The sequence below is a fragment of the Hylobates moloch genome, unplaced genomic scaffold (genome assembly GCF_009828535.3).
Source record: "Hylobates moloch isolate HMO894 unplaced genomic scaffold, HMol_V3 SCAFFOLD_19, whole genome shotgun sequence".
Taxonomy (NCBI): Eukaryota; Metazoa; Chordata; class Mammalia; order Primates; family Hylobatidae; genus Hylobates; species Hylobates moloch.
This window is the reverse complement of record NW_026652294.1, coordinates 22,432,961-22,454,250: the sequence shown is the minus strand read 5'-3', so window position 1 is coordinate 22,454,250 and position 21,290 is coordinate 22,432,961. Positions and strand designations below refer to the sequence as shown.

The 21,290-nt window shown below is 51.2% G+C and overlaps 1 protein-coding gene across 2 annotated transcripts in view; it reads right to left on the bottom strand.

Annotated features, from left to right (window-relative positions):
• Positions 1-21,290, bottom strand: part of L3MBTL2 (L3MBTL histone methyl-lysine binding protein 2) — a 26,956-nt gene extending 5,666 nt beyond the window's left edge. Inside the window, exons 1-13 of one of the 2 annotated variants that reach the window (XM_058431468.1) lie at positions 21,274-21,290; positions 21,025-21,154; positions 15,596-15,833; positions 11,828-11,961; positions 9,722-9,845; positions 8,771-8,850; positions 6,412-6,529; positions 4,762-4,896; positions 4,342-4,430; positions 1,695-1,926; positions 1,147-1,223; positions 877-981; positions 8-155 (exon numbers count right to left, since the gene is read on the bottom strand). In XM_058431468.1, coding sequence (XP_058287451.1) covers positions 8-155; positions 877-981; positions 1,147-1,223; positions 1,695-1,926; positions 4,342-4,430; positions 4,762-4,896; positions 6,412-6,529; positions 8,771-8,850; positions 9,722-9,845; positions 11,828-11,961; positions 15,596-15,833; positions 21,025-21,048 — 1,504 coding nt within the window. In that variant the 5' untranslated portion in view covers positions 21,049-21,154; positions 21,274-21,290. Of the gene's footprint in view, positions 1-7; positions 156-876; positions 982-1,146; positions 1,224-1,694; positions 1,927-4,341; positions 4,431-4,761; positions 4,897-6,411; positions 6,530-8,770; positions 8,851-9,721; positions 9,846-11,827; positions 11,962-15,595; positions 15,834-21,024; positions 21,207-21,273 lie in introns of those variants that run through there. The other variant, XM_032138841.2, reaches the window with a different exon arrangement.

Genomic DNA, 21,290 nt, shown 5'->3' with positions numbered 1-21,290 from the left:
GTCTTACCTTTTGGGGGTGTGAGCTCAATGTCATTCTTCTGACAGAAGGTGGCTGGGAAGATGGCGTGGGAAGAGGCGTGGTAGCAGAACCAGTCTGAGCCATCTGTGGAGGGCCCCCCGTCCACACAGATCATCAGGTATCCATCCAGGAGAACCTGGGGGGTGGGGGGAGCAGGCAGACAGATCATATCATGAACTGCACTCCATCCTGGGTTGGCACCACACCCCAATAAGGACACGGGGCAGATGGATCCAAACGGATCTAGGGCATGGCCCTCCTAGAGGACACCTGGGCCTCTCTGGGGCACACAGTACTTCTGTGATGCATACATGTGGGATTCTTTCTCTTCCCCACTAGACAGCAAACACCACGCCAGCAGGGGCCGCGTCCATCCTGTTGGACTGTGTTCTCGGGTGAGCACACGCGCCTGGCGTGGAGCGGGTCCGCGGCGAGGCCGAGTCAGCAGCCTCCTCCAGGAGGGCCAGGCAGGGGTGGGGGTGCTGCTCAGGATGAGGCGATGAGGAGGTCTGGAGCAAGGGGACCCCAGCTGTGGCTCTTGCCTAGGCCAGCACTCAAAGGAGATGGCACACAGCAAGAAGGCCCCAGTGAGGTGACAGGGAGGGGCCTACCCTGACACAGGACCAGGCTCAGGTGTTGAATAAGCACTCGTCCAGGGAGCCCTGGACCCTGACACGAAAGCAGATTCTGAGCAAGGGGCAGGCCGGGCCCCACCCACAAAAGTCAGGGACTCTAGGCGCAGCCAGTGATGAGAGGCTGGAACAGAGACCCCCTGACAGTGGCGAGTGGGGTCAGAGCTCTGGGCCACATGGGTCCCCTCAGAAATCTGGAGGCTGGAGGGCCGGCCCCTGGCTCACCTTACAGACAGTTGCCACGCAGATGTTGCCCAGATTCAGGGGGTCAATGGCCTCCAGCTTCATCCCTTCCTCAAACCAACCGCCTTCTGTGTAGACTGCTCGTACCTTAAAGGAATGGGACGGCTGGGGACTCCCTGGACAGGCCAGGAGGAAGGGTGAGGGAAGCAGGCCTCAGGAGGGAAAGGGATGGTCCCAGGGGAAGAGCCAGGTCCCTCAGGCCCGGAATGGACCCATGGCTGAGGTGGAAAGCGCCCAAGGGCTGAGCCTTACCTTCTTGAAGAGGTAAGGAACGGCATCACAGTAGATCTTCCGGAAGGTGGGGTGATGGGCCATGTCACTTCGCCTCTCTTTGGAGGAGATGGATAGGGAATGAGGGAGAGAAGGGAGTTGGAGGCGGCTCCTGGGCCATCTCCACGAGCCTCCCTGGGAATGTGGGGCTGCTCTGCACGTGTTCTCAGCTGTATCTCTGTATCTCAGGACCCCCCACCCCAGAGTAGCAGACAGAAAGGTTGAGTCCAGAAAACATCAAGAGCTCTCTGTAGGGACTCTTCAGCCCTCGAAACCCAGACTGCTCCCGCATGACAGGGGAGAGGATCGGGGCTGGTAGGATCTGGGTTCAAATCTTGATTTTACCACTCACAAGTTGAGTGGAGTGACTTTTGTCAAGTTACTCAAGCTCTCTTGAGCTCAGTATCATCACTGCAGGGGGGCCATGCCAACCTCCACCTGCTGTCCTGCTGTGAGGAGTAGGAAGGTGCTCCCACTCCATCCCTGGGGAAGCATAGCATGCAGTCCCTCTGGCCTGGGGCTCTGCTAACCTGACATCTTGATGCCGTGGCCCACACGTCGTGACCAACCCACTGGGTGGATCAGGGGGCTCCACATGTGGCACCAGAAGTCGTCATCACTGTCACCATCCTCGTAGAGGAGCCGTAGGCGACCCCCGATTACTGTGTCCACCACAGCCATGCGAGTGCGTGACACCTGAGACTTGTCCACCACTTCCAGCCGCATGCCCTGCCTAAAGGGGTACTTCATGCTCTCCACCATCTGAAACGACGTCAGAACACAGGCCTGCTATGGCCGAGGGCTCCTCCCACCCACCCTCCTGCTCTGGTAAGTGGAGGACAGGGAAGGTGTGGTGTTATCCCCCACACTCAGTCAGTCGGGAGGTGGCAGATGAGACCGCCTGTGCTGCCAGGCTCACCTTGGCCCTGACTCCCTAGGAGGACACAGAGGGAGGCAACAGCTCTCCCTAGGAGGACACAGAGGGAAGGCACACAGCTCGCAATGGGCATGCCACTTCTTGCCACCAAAACGCCAATGAGTTGATGCAAATCACAAAACACACTTTAGACTAAGGAAAAGTGACCCAGAGGTCACGCTTGCCCAGAGTTACACAGACTCATTTGTGCCAGAGCTGGGCCTGGAAGCTGGTGCGCAGCCTGTGCTCTTCATGGGCTCTGCACTCTGATCCCCAGGCACCCTGCGCTCCCCGCCACCTCCCAGCCCTCTGCCTGTGGCACATACAAGACTCATATCCACAGAACTGAGTCTTCCTGTGTCCCTTTCTGACCCTGATGGGCTGCAGCTCTGCAATGCTTTCCCAGTGCCTTGGTAGCAACTGACCTCATGAGGGATGGTGACCAAGATGCCCTCGAGCTGCTCTACAGAGAGCCACGGTGCTGGGGTACAGAGGAGGAGGTTCTTTTTGTTCACTGTGACTTCAGTGCTGTCCTGCCTGGGGCAGGGAACAGGTAGGGTGTAGGGCTTTTCCAGCCCCAGGGCACTGCTGGGTCAGGAAGAACCGGCCTAGACTAGACTAAGCGGTGCTATTTCCAAACACACCAGGAAGGAAAGCGTCTCAGAGGTCACAAAGCAGCCAACAGGCAAAGCTGACACAGGGGTCCTAAACCAGACAGACCCTCTGGCCCAGCTCAAGGGCTTGGGATACGTCCTCACATCGATTGCCTTTCCCACATCCGGTATCCCAGCAGCTCACTCAGGAGAGTGAGAGACAACACAGGGCAAGGCCTGGCTCGGGGCCCCTCTGGGCTGCCTTCCCTGCCACGTTCTCTTCCTCTACAGCCAACACAGTGCAGCCCGCAATCCAACGCCATTTTTGTTTGTTTTTTTTTTGAAATGGAGTCTCCTCGCTCTGTGGCCCAGGCTGAAGTGCAGTGGCACGATCTCAGCTCACTGCAAGCAATTTTCTCACCTCAGCCTCCTGAGTTAGCTGGGATTACAGGCGCATGCCACCACACCCAGCTAATTTTTGTATTTCTAGTATAGATGGGGTTTCGCCATGTTGGCCAGGCTAGTCTGGAACTCCTGCCCTCAGGTGATCTTCCCACCTCGGCCTCCCAAAGTGCTGGGATTACAGGAGTGAGCCACTTGCCCAGCCTAGCTAATTTTTTTTTTTAAGAGACAAAGTCTCACAGTGTTGCCCAAGATAGTTTCAGACTCCTGGCCTCAAGTGATCCTCTTGCCTTGGCCTCCCAAAGTGCTGAGACACTGAGACAGGTATGAGTCACTTTTACCATGTATATATGTGACTTTTTAATTTTTACTAAATAATTTCTTAAAATTAAATGCCACACAGATGATTCTGTGCCACACAGGAGTCCTACACCAGACAGAATCAGACAGCCCAGAGGGGCCCCAGGCCAGGCCTTACCCTGTGCTGTGCCAGGCACATCCCTGGCTCAGAACCGAGGCTATATTACAATTACTCATGTGCATGGCTTTTGTTTCCTCTGCCAGACTAGAGATTTCTGGATGGCAGGGTCTGTATTCTTTGTATTCCCACTGTGCCTTGTAAACAAGTGTGTAAGGCTGGGCATAGTGGCTCATGCCCATAATCCCAGCACTTTGGGAGGCCGAGGCGGGTGGATCACTTGAGGTCAGGAGTTCAAGACCAGCCTGGCCAATATGGTGAAACCCCATCTCTACTAAAAATACAAAAATTAGCCAAGTATGGTGGTGTGTGCGCACCTGTAATCCCAGCTATTCGGGAAGCTGAGGCAGAAGAATGGCGTGAACCCGGGGGGCAGAGCTTGCAGGGAGCCGAGATCGCGCCACTGCACTCCAGCCTGGGGGACAGAGCGAGACTCTGTCTCCAAAAAGAAAAAAAAAAAAAAAACTATGTTAATAAAATCTACTGAGTGAACACTTCTGAAAAGTTCTATGAGCAAAGGTAAGGTTCTGGAAGAGCAAAAGACAGACAAAGCAGCATGACTGGAGCGGTAGGAGCAGAGTCTGGGTGGGGCAGTGGCCCACGCCAGGCTAGAAAGGCAGATGGCAACAATGTAGCAGCAGCATTTGTCTCCAGCCTTGCAAAATGTGGAGCTGCTGAAGATAATCAGGCAAGGGAGTCTTAGGTAACATGCTCCAGTGAGTGGCACGGAGGATGGAGAAAAATGGAAGAGCGGAAGGAGGGACATCAGTTAAGGGCTCACAGCTGACCTTGATGTGGAAATCCACGGGAAGTGTCCTGGAGCCCACCAGCCGTTTCATGAGGTAGCCCTTCCAGTCAGTGAACTTGGCATGGATGGCTGTGGAGGCACCAGCAGAATCCTGGTTACACAGACTGACAACTCCTCCACTGACAGGGACGCTAGTGCCAACCCAGAGTGGGGACCCCTCAGCAGTGGGGACTGAAAATAGCTGCCTCTTCAGGCCAGCAATGACTTCATCTGAGAACCTCAGATTCCACACGTGGATCTGCCCCCGGGCCTCTGGGATGGGGAGGGCAGGAAGCCAGGGGGCAAGTGGATTCTGTTCTCACAAGACAGAGGACTCCCATTCTACCTAACACAAGCAGAGGACTCTCCCTCTACCAGGGGCCCTACGGGAACAAGAGAGGAAATGTTCTCATCAACTCACTCCGTGGGGGCACTAGGATCTTGCTGTTGATGGCACACCAGCCAATGGGGTGGACATCCACAGTTCCCAGGTTGCACCAGAAGTCATGGCTGGCGTCATTTTCAAAGCCTTCGTACCGCAGCAGCACCCGATACCCTGAAAGGAAAGGAAAGGGCACCTGTGAGGGAGGGTGAGCTGGGGAAGGTATGCTTTTTTGGTTTTTTTTTGAGACGAAGTCTTGCTCTGTCGCCCAGGCTGGAGTGCAGTGGCGCAATCTCAGCTCACTGCAAGCTCTGCCTCCCGAGTAGTTGGGACTACAGGCGCCCGCCACCACGCCCGGCTAATTTTTCTTGTATTTTTAATAGAGATGGGGTTTCACCATGTTAGCCAGGATGGTCTCGATCTCCCAATCTCGTGATCTGCCCTCCTCGGCCTCCCAAAGCGTTGGGATTACGGGCGTGAGCCACCGCGCCTAGCTTGGGGAAGGTATGTTCTTAAGCATTCTCTTTTCTCTAGCCTAAGCTAGACTTCGGGCATCTATACTTCCAGGCAAGTGGATTCCTGTTGTCCACAACAGTCCTAGCCAAAGAAATTCATGCTCCTGGGCCGGGCGCGGTGGCTCACGCCTGTAATCCCAGCACTTTGGGAGGCCGAGGCGGGCGGATCACGAGGTCAGGAGATCGAGACCATCCTGGCTAACACAGTGAAACCCCGTCTCTACTAAAAATACAAAAAATTAGCCGGGCGAGGTGGCGGGCGCCTGTAGTCCCAGCTACTCGGGAGGCTGAGGCAGGAGAACGGCGTGAACCCCAGGGGGCGGAGCCTGCAGTGAGCCAAGATCGCGCCATTGCACTCCAGCCTGGGCGACAGCAAGACTCTGTCTCAAAAAAAAAAAAAAAAAAAAAAAAAAAAAGAAATTCATGCTCCTAGTTCAGAAAGCATTATGGCATGGTGCTGAGAGTTAATTCTCTATAACCTGATCATCCCTGGAAGGAATTTTACTTTTTAAATTTTTTTCATTTTTTGTAGAGACAGTATCTCACTATGTTGCCCTGGCTGGTCTCGAACTCCTGAGCTCAAACAATCCTCCTGCCTCTGCCTCCCAAAGTGCTGGGATTAGAGGTGTGAGCCACGAAACCTGGCCCTGGAACAAACTTTTAAAAATTGGGGTTTCCAGCCAGGCACGGTGGCTCAAGCCTGTAATCCCAGCACTTTGGGACGCAGAGGATCACCTGAGGTCAGGAGTTTGAGACCAGCCTGGCCAAGATGGTGAAACCCCGTCTCTACTAAAAATACAAAAATTAGCCGTGTGTGGTGGCCAGGTGGCCTGTAGTCCCAGCTATTCAGGAGGCTGAGGCGGGAGAATCATTTGAACCCAGGAGGCGGAGGTTGCAATGAGCCGAGATCGCGCCACCGTACTCCAGCCTGGGTGACAGAACAAGATACCATCTAAAAAAACAAAACAAAAACAAACAAAAAAAATTGGGGTTTCCAAGCCTGCCAAGCTCTGTGTTCCCTTCTCTGGTAGAAGAATCCTTAGAAGTGGGGCAGATATTCCAGTGGGTGGGATTTTTGTTTTATGAAGCCAACTCCTGCCTACCACACTGTTCACCCATCTAGAGATGTCACTGTGCACACACATCCCTGGCCCTGCCCTGGCCAAACACTCACCTGCTGTCTGGATGACAGAGGCGATCCAGTACACCCGGCTGGGGAGCACAGCATCACTGTTGAGCACCTCCACCTTCATCCCTTTCATCACATCCTCCCACTGGTCATAGAGTGGGACCTGTGTGGCGATGAGAGTGTACCGAGAGTGAGCTAACTGCGCTAGCAGGGGAGACAGACTGCCTCATGGCCTCAGTCAAGTCCTCGTTTGCACCTCAACTTTTCACATCACCCACTGTGTGCAGAACCAGCCACTAGAGATAGAGATGAGGTCTCCTGTCCTTGAAGAGCTGAGCCGGGGAGTAGAGGTGGAGGTGGTGGGATGCAGGGTGATGGCTAGAGACCCAGAGTCAGACAGAACTGAGTCCTAATCTTTATAGGACTGGTTTCTTACTGTATCACTTTGGGCACATGATGCCTTGGTAAGCTTCGATCCCTTCGTCCCTGTGCCAGCCCAAGCAATGGTGGGGCACTGTTCTTAGCACAAATATACTTTCCTTCAATCATCACTCAAACCTGGGCTGTGGGCATTATGACCCCCTCGTTTACACCCAGCCATCCACCTGCAAGTTTACTCTCTACCTCCCCTCCTACTAAAATGCTCCAGGGGGCCGGGCATGGTGGCTCACGCCTGTAATCCCAGCACTTTGGGAGGCCGAGACGGGCGGATCACCTGAGGTTGGGAGTTCGAGACCAGCCTGACCAACATGGAGAATCCGTCTCTACTAAAAACACAAAATTAGCTGGGCGTGGTGGTGGCGCACGCCTGTAATCCCAGCTACTCGGGAGGCTGAGGCAGGAGAATCGCTTGAACCTGGGAGGGGGAGGCTGCTGTGAGCCGAGATAGTGCCACTGCACTCCAGCTCCGGGCAACAAGAGTGAAACTCCCATCTCAAAATAAAATAAAATAAAATAAAATAAAATAAAATAAAATAAAATAAAATAAAATGCCCCAGGACAGCACTGGACTGTTTTAGTTGCTTTCCCAGTACCTAACCCTCACTTTCCTGCCAATGGTACTTCTGACTCTCCTTTAGGAGAATCACTTTTTTTAGAGTCTTGCTCCATCACCCAGGCTGGAATGCAGTGGTGCAATCTCAGCTCATTACAACCTCCACCTCCCAGGTTCAAGGGATTCTCCTGTCTCAGCCTCCCAAGTAGCTGGGATTACAGGTGCCCGCCACCATGGCCGGCTAATTTTTGTATTTTTAGTAGAGACGGGGTTTCACCATGTTGGCCAGGCTGGTCTCGAACTCCTCACCTCAGGTGATCTGCCCGCCTCGGCCTCCCAAAGTGCTGGGATTACAGGGGTAAGCCACTGTGCCTGGCCAAATTCACCTTTTTTATTCTCAGCCCTGGCTTCAGCCAGTTGAGGTATCCCATTCCATCTCCCTGGTCATTTGAGTTTAGTTCATCACAGAACCCGGACACAGTTGTGCTAGCCCAGGCACCCAGGGGCAGGCTTTTTACAAAGCAAATTGGATTATATGTGTTAGACACAAGTATGATGCAACTCCCCTGGGAATTAAAATGCTGAGACTATTAGAGAATTCAGGGCAAAAAAGAGGCTCCCCCTCCAGCAGAAAGGATGTGCACCTTCATTAGCCATTCAGAGACGAGAGGAGTGAGTTAGCTGAGTCAAGAACCAGCTGTCATTGTGCAGGGCACTCCCCAGCATTCAGTGGCAGTTCTGAAAGGCGGCTAGGAAGTGGGCTTACTCTGGGTAAAAGACCCCCTACTTCCTCAAGACTAAAGAGGCCTCCTCCTGGATTTCCTGGAGCTTAGGAAAGTGGTGTGAAGACAAAACAAGAGTGCTGTTGTGGGATCTGCTCTCCCGGCCTGCAGGCTCCCACACGCTACAGCTGCTGGATATTCCGTTCTTGCGCTCAAGCCCAGCCCCCAAGGGCCTTGCCCTTCATTCTGGCTTTTAAATGATACGCATCAAGGAGCCTTTTACAGAAGTGGGCTCCAAGGGTATCCACATCTGCCTCTCGGGGTCCAAGGGGCCCAGGCCAGCTACAGAAGCACCATGCTTTCCATGAGAAAATGCTGCAAATGGGGAAGAGAGGAGAGAAGGGTTTCAGAGTGGAAAGACCCTTTGACATCAGCTAGCACCAAGTTCCATTATGTAAATAAACTGAAGGACTTCAGACCGGGAGTGATGCCAAGCAGGTGATAGAAGTGTTCGTAGGAGGATTTTTTTGACATAAACATGAAATGGAGCGAGTGGTAACGCCATCCGTCTCCTGCCCAGACCTCCCCACTGTCACCGTCCAGCCTGAAGCTGCCCTGGTGAAGCAGGTGGAGGAGCAGCTCCATGCCCGGCTCCCCGGTCTCCCTCCCTCAGCTCCAGGGCACTCACGTGCTTGAAACAGCTGACAGGAGCAGCCTTGTAACTGTGATCCTTCAGGAACTTCCCCCAGTCGAAGCCCAAGACCAGAGCTGTGGAGCAGCGAGAGGACGAGTCAGACTGGGAGCCTGCGCAGCAGCCACTCCAGGAGCCTGGACCTCAAGGGCCCTGTGGGACCTGCAGAGGTAGGTCCCTCACCCCCAGCAGCCCCTCTCACAGCGCTGCCCACGACACCCTCCTTCACTCCCATACCTGCTCCACCAGTGGCCATGAGGGACCACTGTTGAGGACTGAACTGAAAGGTGGCAAGACTCTCAGGAGTAGAGGAACATTCAAAGGGAAATTTCTCGCCCTTCTTCCCCCAAAGAGGAAAACTGAAATATCCCTGGGCTTAAATTCCTCCCTCCTCCCTCAACCTGATTGGCCACACCCAGTCTAAATGTGGGGGAGGGGGTGCGCACACACCAGGGCCCCTCCAACTGAGCTCCTGCCTGCTGAGCTCAATTTCAGTTAGAAACTCAGAACAATGATAGCGGAATTGCTTTATGCATACATTTAACTTGCTTAGCAATTGCTACACACTCAGAAAAAAAGAGACAGGCTCCTTTCCTTATTCCACCACCCCTCTCCAAACCTGCCTTCAAACCATATCTGGGCCTTCATTGCCCCAGGGAAACAGAAACCACAGGGATAAAAGCAAAGAGAAACAAAAACAGCCAATTCTTGGCTTCTGAATTATCATGGGTAGGAGTCCTGGTAATTTAAGGATGTTTGAAGGGATTTTTCTGGGTAATTTCCACAATACCCAACAGGTGAGGAAGATGCAATCCGCGGTGACCCTGGCTTAGGGCACTTTCTACCTGGCTGGTTTGCCCAGTCTTCATTCCTAGGAAAGGCCACCCCAAACCCAGTCTGCTCCCCAGCCATGGCAGCTTCCTAAGCAGGGCCCTCTGTTTATCTTACCGTCTTGTCCTGTTGGTGTCCCATCTGCCAATTGTCCTGTCCCTTGGGAGTGGAGGAAGGCTCCAATTTTGGCAGACCAGGCAGCCTTGTGCAGGACTTTGGCTTTTTTGGTCGGTGGTTTTCCCTGGAGAGGAGAGAGGCTATGTGTAGCCCAGCGGCTGGGATCATGAGTCTGGATTTGGGCTGCCAAGTTGAAGTCCTGGGCTTGGGTCAGTGACTTAACCTCTTTTGGGCTTCAGTTTCTTCATGTGTGAAACAGTGATGACAATAAAAATCCTGAGCTCAGGGGGTGGTTGTGGGGAAGGGTCGGGGGTGCTAGGCAGTGCTGCAGAGCAGGGAGAGACCCATGTTCTATCTTTTAAGCCTTTCTGTCCTCCCAGATTCAAGTCTCAGTCATCTCCTTCCTCCAGTGTCACTACTGATAGATCCAACGCAAAGAATGGGCCTCACAGGGGGCCAGAAATGCTCATGAACTGGGAGGCAACCTTCTGTACATATGCGAATGTTCGGGAGAGGGCCCACGGCTTTCATCAGGTACTCAAAGGGGGTCCTCCCTTTCCAAAGAGAATGGCCACTGATCTGGTCTGTATTTTGTAATTTAAGTACTGAACAGGAAGGCCAGGAATTTACTAAAGAGATCAGTGAAGCAGAAATCTGGGTTTAAGTCCCAAACAAACCTAGGGGCAAATCCCAGTTCTACAATTTTTAGTTGTATACCTTTAAGTTACTAAAATTTCTGAGCCCTTATAAAAAGGAATTCTTTAAAAAATCAAATTTTTTAAGGTCGTTAATTGGACTGAGAATGTCAAGCCCTTAGCAAGTACTCCCAAACTATAGCTATTAATATTACCAATATTATTCTTAGCTCTCTGAAGAGAGGGATCTTTCGGTTTCTTGACTAAAATCTACAAAATGGGGAAACAATGGTAATTGTCTCACAAAGGCGATAGTGTATGAAGCAGTAAGCAGAAGGATCTGGGACACAGCAATTTCTAATAAACATCGGTGGTGCTCAAACTTTGCTGCACTTTAGGATCACCTGGGAGCTCTTTCAATCTCTGTCCAGGCTACACGCCATCCCAGTTAAATCAGAATCTTTCAGAGTAGGGCCCAAGCATCAATATATTTTTTTTATATAATTTTTTCCCCCAGGCTGGAGTGCAGTGGCACGATCTCAGCTCACTGCAACCTCCACCTCCCAAGTTCAAGCGATTCTCCTGCCTCAGCCTCCCGAGTAACTGGGACTACAGGTGCACAGCACCACGCCTGGCTAATTTTTGTATTTTTAGTAGAGACGGGGTTTCATCATGTTGGCCGGGATGGTCTCGATCTCCTGACCTCGTGATCCGCCCGCCTCGGCCTCCCAAAGTGCTGGGATTATAGGCATGAGCCACAGTGCCCGACCAGCATCAATATTTTTTAAACTTTCCAGGTGATCCCAACATGCAGGCAAATTTGGGAAGCAGTTTTGCAGATGCTGGTCCCAGCTACTGGGAAACAATGTAAGATCAGGCCCCTGAGATTAGGTTCCAGCCTCAATTCCGCCATTCTCTTCCTACAGAGCCACACTAGGTATGTCATTCTACCTCCTTTGACCTCAGTATACTTATTAATAAATGTGTGGATTCAACACCACATCCAAGAATCTTTCCATCTCTAAAAATTCTATACATGTCAGTAATTTAGAAAATTGGCAAGGCTTTCTAGGTAGTTGCCTGTGATATGGAGGCAGACAAGGCATGGTCTTCCTGAAGCCACCATGGCTGGTGAACCTTGGACCTGTTTCCCAACTTCCTTTGAAAGGATTTATAAAAGTGTGGTGTGAAGACCAAGGGTGTCAGACTCCTCCATAGTTCTTGTTTAAAATGTACTGAATACACCAGACTCTGGGGGATGACAGTAGGTAATGGAGGGTAGCTTCAGGAACCTATAATTTAAAAAGCTCCACAAATGGATTCTTCTGTCCTCTGAAGTTTGAGAACATAAATACCAGCTGGCCACAAGCAAGGACCTTTTCAAACTTTCCTGGCCCTTGCCTTCAGTCACTTGGTGGTTCCTGTCTCAGCACCAAAGGCACTGGGAAGGATCCAAGTGGCTGCCTCTCACCTGTAATCTAGCCAAGATACTGGCTTTCTTGGAGTTGGACGAGTAGCTCCTGGAGCAGGAGACGCTGCAGAACCTCTTGGTCTTGGAGAAGAAGGCTTCCCTTGTACCCACGATACCACACATCTCACAGACAGCTGGGAAGAGAACTTAGCACATGACTCACCCGATATGGCCACCTCAAAGCAAACAAAATGATGGGCCCTTCAAAACCTGGGGCACTGCATTAACCAGGTGAGCCCCTGCCCCCACAAAGGCTAATGGAATAAGAGGAGGAATGGGAGGTACTGGTGTGTATATCCTGAATCTACCTGAATGAAGTGCTGCTGCTTGGCCTCCCTTGGCTATAGATGTCAACAGAGGGGCTAATGGAAATCCATGAGGACGACTAGGGGAACAGGTGAGTGTTGAAAAGTTTGTGAGAGGAAAGTGAGAAGAAACTAGGCATGGTAGCTCCTGTCTGTAATCCCAGCAGTTTGGGAGGCCAAGGAGGGAGGATTGCTTGAGGGCAAGAATTCGAGACCATCCTGGGCAACATAGCAAGAACTGGTTGCAAAAAAAAAAAAAAAAGAAAAGGCCAGGTGTGATGGCACCCGCCTGTTGTCCCAGCTTCTTGGGAGGTTAAAGTTGGCGGTGGGGGGAACTGCTTGAGCCCAGGAGGCTGAGGCTGCAGTAAGCCATGACTGCACCACTGTACCTCTAGCCTAGGCAACAAAGTAAGACACTGTCTCGAAAAAAAGGGAAAAAATTTATAGGAAGAAAAAGTGCCAAGTCACTTAACCTCTGTGGCTCTATTTTCTCATCTATATAGTAAAGGGACTGAACTAGATCAGTGTTTTATTTATTTTTGAGACAGAGCCTTGCTCTGTTGCCCAGGCTGAAGTACACTGGCGCAATCTTGGCTCACTGCAAGCTCTGCCTCCCGGGTTCACGCCATTCTCCTGCATCAGCCTCCCGAGTAGCTGGGACTACAGGCACCACCACCACACCCGGCTAATTTTTTTGTGTTTTTAGTAGAGACAGGGTTTCACCACGTTAGCCAGGATGGTCTCAATCTCCTGACCTCGTGATCCGCCTGCGTTGGCCTCCCAAAGTGTTGGGATTACAGGTGTGAGCCAATGCGCCCAGCTAGATCAGTGTTTTAATCGTGACTTCACTTTTTTTTGTTTTTTTTTTGAGATGCAGTTTTGCTCTTGTCGCCCAGGCTGGAGTGCAGGGGCGCCATCTTGGCTCATTGCAACCTCCGACTCCCGGGTTCAAGGGATTCTCCTGCCTCAGCCTCCTAAGTAGCTGGGACTACAGGCGTGTGCCACCACGCCCGGCTAATTGTTTGTATCTTTAGTAGAGACGGGGGTTTTGCCATGTTGAGCAGGCTGGTCTTGAACTCCTGACCTCAGGTGATCCGCCTGCCTCGGCCTCCCAAAGTGCTGGGATTACAGGCGTGAGCCACCACGCCTGGCCCATGACTTCACTATTAGACCCACCTGGGGAGCTTTTAAAAATGCCTGAGCTGGCTGGGCGCGGTCGCTCACGCCTGTAATCTCAGCACTTTAGGAGGCCGAGGCAGAAGGATCACAAGGTCAGGAGATTGAGACCATCCTGGCCAACATGGTGAAACCCCGTCTCTACTAAAAATACAAAAAAGTTAGCCGGGTGTGGTGGTGGGCATCTATAATCCCAGCTACTCGGGAGGCTGGGGCAGGAGAATCCCTTCAACCTGGGAGGCGGAGGTTGCAGTGAGCTGAGATGGCGCCACTGCACTCTAGCCTGGGCAACAAGAGCGAAACGCTGTCTGGAGAAAAAAAAAAAAAAAGTCTGAACCTAAAATTCTAATGAATTGGTCTGTGATGGGATACTGGCACCTGTAGTTTGTTAAAAGCTCCCCTAGATGATTCTAATGAGCAGAACCCCTGGTCTAAGTGGTCTCTAATGGTTACTTCTAGTTCTAAATCCTAAGATTCTAAGAGAAGGGCTGGAAGAGTATAGAAGGGAGAAAGATAAAAGGCAAGGGATGAAAAGAAGACAATATAAATAGAAAGGAAATAAGGCCGGGCGCGGTGGCTCACGCCTGCAATCCCAGCACTTTGGGAGGCCAAGGCGGGTGGATCACACAGTCAGGAGATTGAGACCACCCTGGCTAACACGGTGAAACCCCGTCTCTACTAAAAAAAACACACACACAAAAAAAAAAAAAAAGAAGAAAGAAAGAAAGAAGATTCAACTGCAAAGAGTGTTAGATTACTTTTCTAACGAGTTTGGGGCTGTAATCCTAGCACTTTGGGAGGCCGAGGTGGGGGATCACTTGAGCTTGGGAGTTCAAGACCAGCCTGGGCAACATGGCAAAACCCTGTCTCTACAAAAAAAAAAAAAAATACAAAAATTAGCCAGGCATGGTGGCGTGCGCCTGTAGTCTCAGCTCCTTGGGAGGCTGAGGTGGGAGGATTGCCTGAGCCCAGAAGGTCAAGGCTGCAGTGAGCCATTTTCACACCACTGCACTCCAGCCAGGGTGACAGAGTGAGACCCTGTCTCAAAATAAAAAAAAGTTTGGGATCTAAGGGATGGCAGTGTCCTCACAGACTATCTAGCCTGCCTCTCTTCACAGGGGTTCAGCAGCTGTCCAAGCATCACATTTCCGAAGTCAACTGGCTTCCAGATGATCCATAGGGATTCTCATCTGCCCGCCCCCAACCCAATCCTCCTACCCAGGGTTACTTTATCCTGTATTACCTCCCCACTCCCACTCTGACTTCCAAACCACAAGTTATTTGTCCCTTCTCAGAAAGTAACCAAAACACTTTAGGTTTCCTATCTTCTCAACATCCAGGTTGGAAATCCATGGTATACTTATACAAAAAAGCAGGACCATGCTACTCAGTGGCATCTAATCTGTGCTGAATACACATTAGTTGTATGAAAGAATGAATGAAGTCACAATTTGAAATTAGACTAGGGCTGGGCACAGTGGCTCACTCCTGTAATCCCAGCACTTTGGGAAGCCGAGGTGGGTGAATCACCTGAGTTCAGGAGTTTGAGACCAGCCTGGCTGACATGGTGAAACCCCACCTCTACTAAAAATACAAAAGTGAGGCCGGGTGCGGTGGCTCACGCCTGTAATCCCCGCACTTTGGGAGGCTGAGGCGGATGGATCACAAGGTCAAGAGATCAAGACCATCCTGGCTAACGTGATGAAACCCCGTCTCTACTAAAAATACAAAAAATTAGCCGGGCATGGTGGCGGGCACCTGTAGTCCCAGCTACTCGGGAGGCTGAGGCAGGAGAATGGTGTGAACCCGGGAGGCAGAGCTTGCAATGAGCTGAAATTGTGCCACTGCACTCCAGACTAGGCAACAGAGCGAGACTCCGTCTCAAACAAACAAAAAAACCCACAAAAGTTAGCTGGGTGTGGTGGTGGGTGCCTGTAGTCCCAGCTACTCAGAAGGCTAAGGCACAAGAATCACTTGAACTCAGGAGATGGAGGTTGCAGTGAGCCGAGATCATGCCACTGTACTCCATCCTGGGCAACAGGGCGAGACTCAAGTCTAAAAAAAAAAAAAAAAAAAAGAAATTAGACTTCAGCAAAGGAAGTTAACACAGTGGCTACTTGGGGTGCTTCTGTCTCCCTTACAGGTCCTTACACATCTGATCCCTTAGAAATCAGAGTTAACAGCCTTTTACATCTGGATGGCTCTGCCCATATAGCCTATATCCATCCCCCTCTTCCTCTATAATCTTCTATCTCCTCTCCATCCTCAGGGGACACTCTGAAGGCACCTGGCTCAGAACCACTGCCATCCAAGGAGCGAGGAGTCCCAGGGCTGAGCAAATGCAGCGGGGAGGTCGGCAGTTCCCCTGCTTCCCGATCCTCATTTTCTGCTTCACTTGACTCCTCCAGATAGGAGCTGCTCTCACTGCCCACACTGCTGTTATAACTCCGGAAACTATCATAGCCACCAAACAGCTCCAAGTCGTCATCTTCCTCTTCCTCCATTGGTTCTGAAGATGGGGTCTCCTAATGGATGACACAAACCAGGTAGAAAGAATTGTGATTGGCTTTAGTGCATGGGGAGAGAAGCTGCAGATCTGCTATCAGCCCCCTCACACTTTTGGGAACCTTTCAAATACCCCTTTTACAAACACCAAGATCATTACTCCTATTTACACATTTCTCCACCATGATGCAATTCAACAGCTTAACAAGACAGAAAATATGTGTTAGGAATTTACCAGGCTCCTCTGTGGATTTACAAATGATGATATTTTAATATAGTTCAAATAGAATACTGTATAACAATGTGGGCCAGGTGCGGTGGCTCATGCCTGTAATCCTAGCACTTTGGGAGGCCAAGGCCGGCAGATCACCTGAGGTCACGAGTTCGAGACCAGCCTGGCCAAGAGGGTGAAACCCTGTCTCTACTAAAAAATACAATAAAAAATTAGCCAGGCAGGCCAGGCGCGGTGGCTCACGCTTGTAATCCCAGCACTTTGGGAGGCCGAGGCGGGCGGATCACGAGGTCAGGAGATCGAGAACACGGTGAAACCCCGTCTCTACTAAAAATACAAAAAATTAGCCGGGCGTGGTGGCGGGCGCTTGTAGTCCCAGCTACTCGGAGAGGCTGAGGCAGGAGAATGGCGTGAACCCAGGAGGCGGAGCTTGCAGTGAGCCGAGATTGCGCCACTGCACTCCAGCCTGGGCGACAGAGCGAGATTCCATCTCAAAAAAAAAAAAAAAAATTAGCCAGGCGTGGTGGCGGGCGCCTGTAGTCCAGCTACTTGGGAGCCTGGGGCAGAGAATCGCTTGAACCCAGGAGGCAGAGGTTGTAGTGAGCCGAGATCGTGCCACTGCACTCCAGTCTGCGTGACAGAGCGAGACTCTATCTCAAAAAAAAAAAAAAAAAAAGTGAAATATCCTAAGGTACTTCACAAAGACTTTCTGGGGTAGAAGATATATTAGAAATTAATTCTTAGCCAGGCACGGTGGCCCACACCGGTAATCCCAGTGCTTTCGGAGGCCAAGGTGGGTGGATCACGAGGTCAGGAGTTCAAGACCAACCTGGCCAAGATGGTGAAACCCCGTCTCTACTAAAAATACAAAAATTGGCTGGGTGTGGTGGTGGATGCCTGTAATCCCAGGTACTTGGGAGGTGGTGGCAGAGAATTTCTTGAACCCGGGAGGCGGAGGTTGCAGTGAGCTAACATTGCGCCACTGCACTGAAGCCTGGTGACAGAGTGAGATGCTGTCTCAAAAAGAAAAAACATTCTTCCCCGTTCAATATACATCAAAATGATCTCAACTCATGGCTGGGCACAGTGGCTCACGCTTGTAATCCCAGCACTTTGAGAGGCCGAGGCGGGCGGATCACGAGGTCAGGAGATCGAGGCCATCCTGGCTAACATGGTGAAACTCCGTCTCTACTAAAAAATACAAAAAATTAGCCGGGCATGGTGGCGGCCGCCTGTAGTCCCAGCTACTCGGGTGGCTGAGGCAGGAGAATGGCGTGAACCCGGGAGGCGGAGCTTGCAGTGAGCGGAGATTGCGCCACTGCACTCCAGCCTGGGTGACAGAGCGAGACTCCGTCTCAAAAAAAAAAAAAGATCTCAACTCAGAAACAAATTAAGTCACAGAAAAGTTAATTTGGGACCTAGACTGCTCCAAAGAGGATCGGAGAGGCAGATGACACACAGATAACTGTGGCATCTTGGTGTGTACTATAGCGCTAGATTCAGCTCTGATCCTAACTAGCTATAGGGCCTTGGGCAAGTCATTTAACTTCTGTGGGCTTCAACTTTCTCATCTATAAAACAAAAATATTTGACTCGTGAGATGCAAATGAGATAATGTATATGAATCTACCTAGCATGTAACAGAAAATGTGTGAAGAGGCTGGGTACGGGGTTCACATCTGTAATCCCAGCACTTTGGGAGGCTGAGGCAGGTGGATTGCTTGAGCCCAGGAGTTTGACACCAGCCTTGGCAACACAGCAAGACCCCATCTCTACAAAAGAAAAAAAAAAATTAGCCAGGTGTGGTTGCATGAGCCTGTAGTCCCCGCTTCTTGGAGCTGAGGTGGAAGGACTGCTTGAGCCTGGGAGGTCAAGGCTGCAGTGAGCCATAACCATGCCACTGCAATCCAGCCTGGGCAAGAGAATGAGATCCTGTCTCCAAAGAAAACAAAAAGCTGGGCACGGTGGCTCACGCCTGTAATCCCAGCACTTTGGGTGGCCGAGGTGGGGGGATCACTTAAGACCAGGAGTTCAAGACCATCCTGGCCAACATGGTGAAATTCCGTCTCTAGTAAAAATACAAAAAATAGCTGGGCATGATGGTGGGTGCCTGTAATCCCAGCTACTCAGGAGGCTGAGGCAGGAGAATCACTTGAACCCAGGAGTTGGAGGTTGCAGTGAGCCGAGATTGCGCCACTGCCCTCCAACCTGGGCAACAGAGTGAGACTCCATCTCAAAAAAAAAAGAAAAAGGAAGCCGGGTGGTGGTGGCATGCACCTGTGACTCTAGCTACTCAGAAGGCTGAGGTGGGAAGATAGCTTGAGCCTGGGAGGTCAAGGCTGCACTGAATCATGATCACACCATTGCACTCCAGCCTGGATGACAGAGGGAAGACACTGTCTCAAAGGAAAAAAAAAGGTGTGAAGAAAGGAGAAAAGTTTGGCCTCTGGTCCAGAGCTCAAATATCATCTCTAGTGCTTACTCGCTGTATGACCTGCAGCAAGTCAATTTTGCAGTGCTTCAGTTTCCACATCTGTACAATGAGGATAGTACCACCTATTTCATAGGGTTTGGCGGCTGGCCATGGTGGCTCATGCCTGTAATCCCAGCACTTTGGGAGGCCGAGACAGGAGAATTGCTTGAGCCTAGGAGTTCAAGACCAGACTGGGCAACATAGGGAAACCCTGTCTCTACAAAAAATAGAAAAAATTAGCTGGGTGTTTTGGTTAGGGAGGCTGAGGTGGGACGATCTCTTGAGCCAGGGAGGTCAAGGCTGCAGTTAGCTATGATTGCACCACTGCACTCCAGCTTGGGTGACAGAGAGCAACCCTGCCTCAAAAAAAAAAAAAAAAGATTTGGGGGAGAAGTAAGAGACAATACAGGCAAAGCACTCAGAATAGTGACTTGCATATAGTAAGTGCTCAATAAAGGTTGCCAATTTTTACTGGTTAAAGCATAGGCTCTGATTTGCCTGGGTTTGAATCCTGGCTCTAACATTTATTAACTGTGTGATTTTGTGCTTATTTTATCTTGCTGCGCTCATTATTACAAGAGAGGTAATAAGCTTTCTTTAGAGAATTCTTACGAAGATTGAGATAAGATATGTAAAGCCTAGTTCTATTTCCAGCAGTCAGTAACAGCTCTAAAAGTGTGACTTGCTATTCTTATTCTCCACATGATTATTCTCCTTTACCCTTGCAGAATGTTTGAGCTATTCCACCTTATATTTGCAACTACACATGCAAATATGCTAGAAAGGAAACAATTCTTTTTTCTTTTTTTGGAGATGGAGTTTTGCTCTTGTTGCCCAGGCTGGAGTGCAATGGCGCGATCTCGGCTCACTGCAACCTCCGCCTCCCAGGTTCAAGCAATTCTACCTCAGCCTCCCGAGTAGCTGGGTTTACAGGCATGCACCACCACGCCCGGCTAATTTTGTATTTTTAGTAGAGACGGGGTTTCTCCATGTTGAGGCTGGTCTCGAACTCCTGACCTCAGGTGATCTGCCCACCTTGGCCTCCCAAAGTGCTGGGATTACAGGCGTGAGCCACTAGGCCTGGCCATTTTTTTTTTTTTTTTTTTCTTGAGACGGAGTCTGGCTCTGTTGTCCAGGCTGGAGTGCAGGAGCCCTCTGCCTCCCAGGTTCATGCCATTCTCCCGCCTCAGCCTCCCGAGTAGCTGGAACTACAGGCGCCTGCCACCATGCCCGGCTAATTTTTTTGTATTTTTAGTAGAGATGGGGTTTCACCATGTTAGCCAGGATGGTCTCAATCTCCTGACCTCGTGATCTGCCCACCTCGGCCTCCCAAACTGCTGGGATTACAGGCATGAGCCACCGTGCCCAGCAAGGAAACAATTCAAATATAGGTACCCTTGTCAGGCAGGGTAACAGAGACCACCTATAGTCTCAGCTACTTAGGAGGCTGAGGTGTAAGGATTGCTTGAGCCCAAGAGTTCGAGGCTGCAGTGCATTGTCATCACGCCTGTGAGTAACCACAGCACTCCAGCCAAGGCAACACAGGAACACCCCGTCTCTTAAAACAAATATAAGGTGCCTAGAAACCAAATGATTAAGGGATGAGGCGGGGTGCAGTGGCTCACACCTGTAATCCCAGCACTTTGGGAGGCCGAGGTGAAGCGGGCAGATCACCTGAGGTCAGGAGTTGGAGACCAGTCCGACCAACATGGCGAAACCTCGTCTCTACTAAAAATACAAAAATTAGCCGGGTGTGGTGGCACATGCCTGTAATCCCAGGAACATGGGAGGTGGAGACAGAATTGCTTGAACCCAGGAGACGGAGGTTGCAGTGAGCCGAGATCGCTCCACTGCACTCCAGCCTGGGCGACAGAGCAAGACTCCGTCTGAAAGAAAAAAAAAAAAGGGATGAGTGGGTTCCAGATTGCAGTACAGTGTGAAAAGCGTAACAGGCAAAGTTTCGGAGGCGGACAGACTTAGTGCCAACCTCCTTCACTTTCTAGCCGGGGTAACTTCCTGGGGCGTCGCACCACCTCTATGCCTCAGTGGCTTGAACGACAAAGACGAAAGAATAATACATGATTGCTGTGAGTGTACTGGAAGACAATGCACGTGAACGTTACAGACAAGGAGTGATGTTCACCCAACTTTAATCTCCCTTCACTTCCCACCTCATGTAACAGGCCTCACAAGTCCTAAACAACACGGCCACGAGACAAGCAGGATAAGGAAGATCCAGGAGCTCTCAGATCCTAAACCTAGTTCCCTTTCCCCCAGGCCAGCGACGGCTGTTCCTCCCTGAACTCCTCGCCGAACGTTGGCCCCAGCAGGAGAGGAGCGAAAAGTAAGCCAATTGCCTCTGGCCCTGGCTCAGTTTAACTACCTCAGTTTATCCATCCTTCCACCCTCCACCCTCCAAGCGTCGCTAAAAGCCCTAAAGAAGGGCCCACGGAGCGAGGCTCTCGGGCTTCCCTTTCCCAGTCATGCTAAGTCCTCTCCTTCTCACCTCAATACTCGGGGGCTTCTCCATGAGACCTCAGTTTCACCAAGCGTCACCAGCTGCAGGAAGCCATATTGGCCTCGTCGCTCTCCGCGAGAGCACTCATTGGTCCTCCCGGAGCCGCGGGCCAATCACACTGCAGGAAGGAGGACAAGCCGGTTCCGTGCCTGCTCGCGCCATTCTCTCCCTGTGGGCGGGGAAGCCGCGGGCGGTTATGGGAATTGTAGTTCGCATGTGTGCAGGGTGAGGCGTTACCATAGCGACGTGGAAAC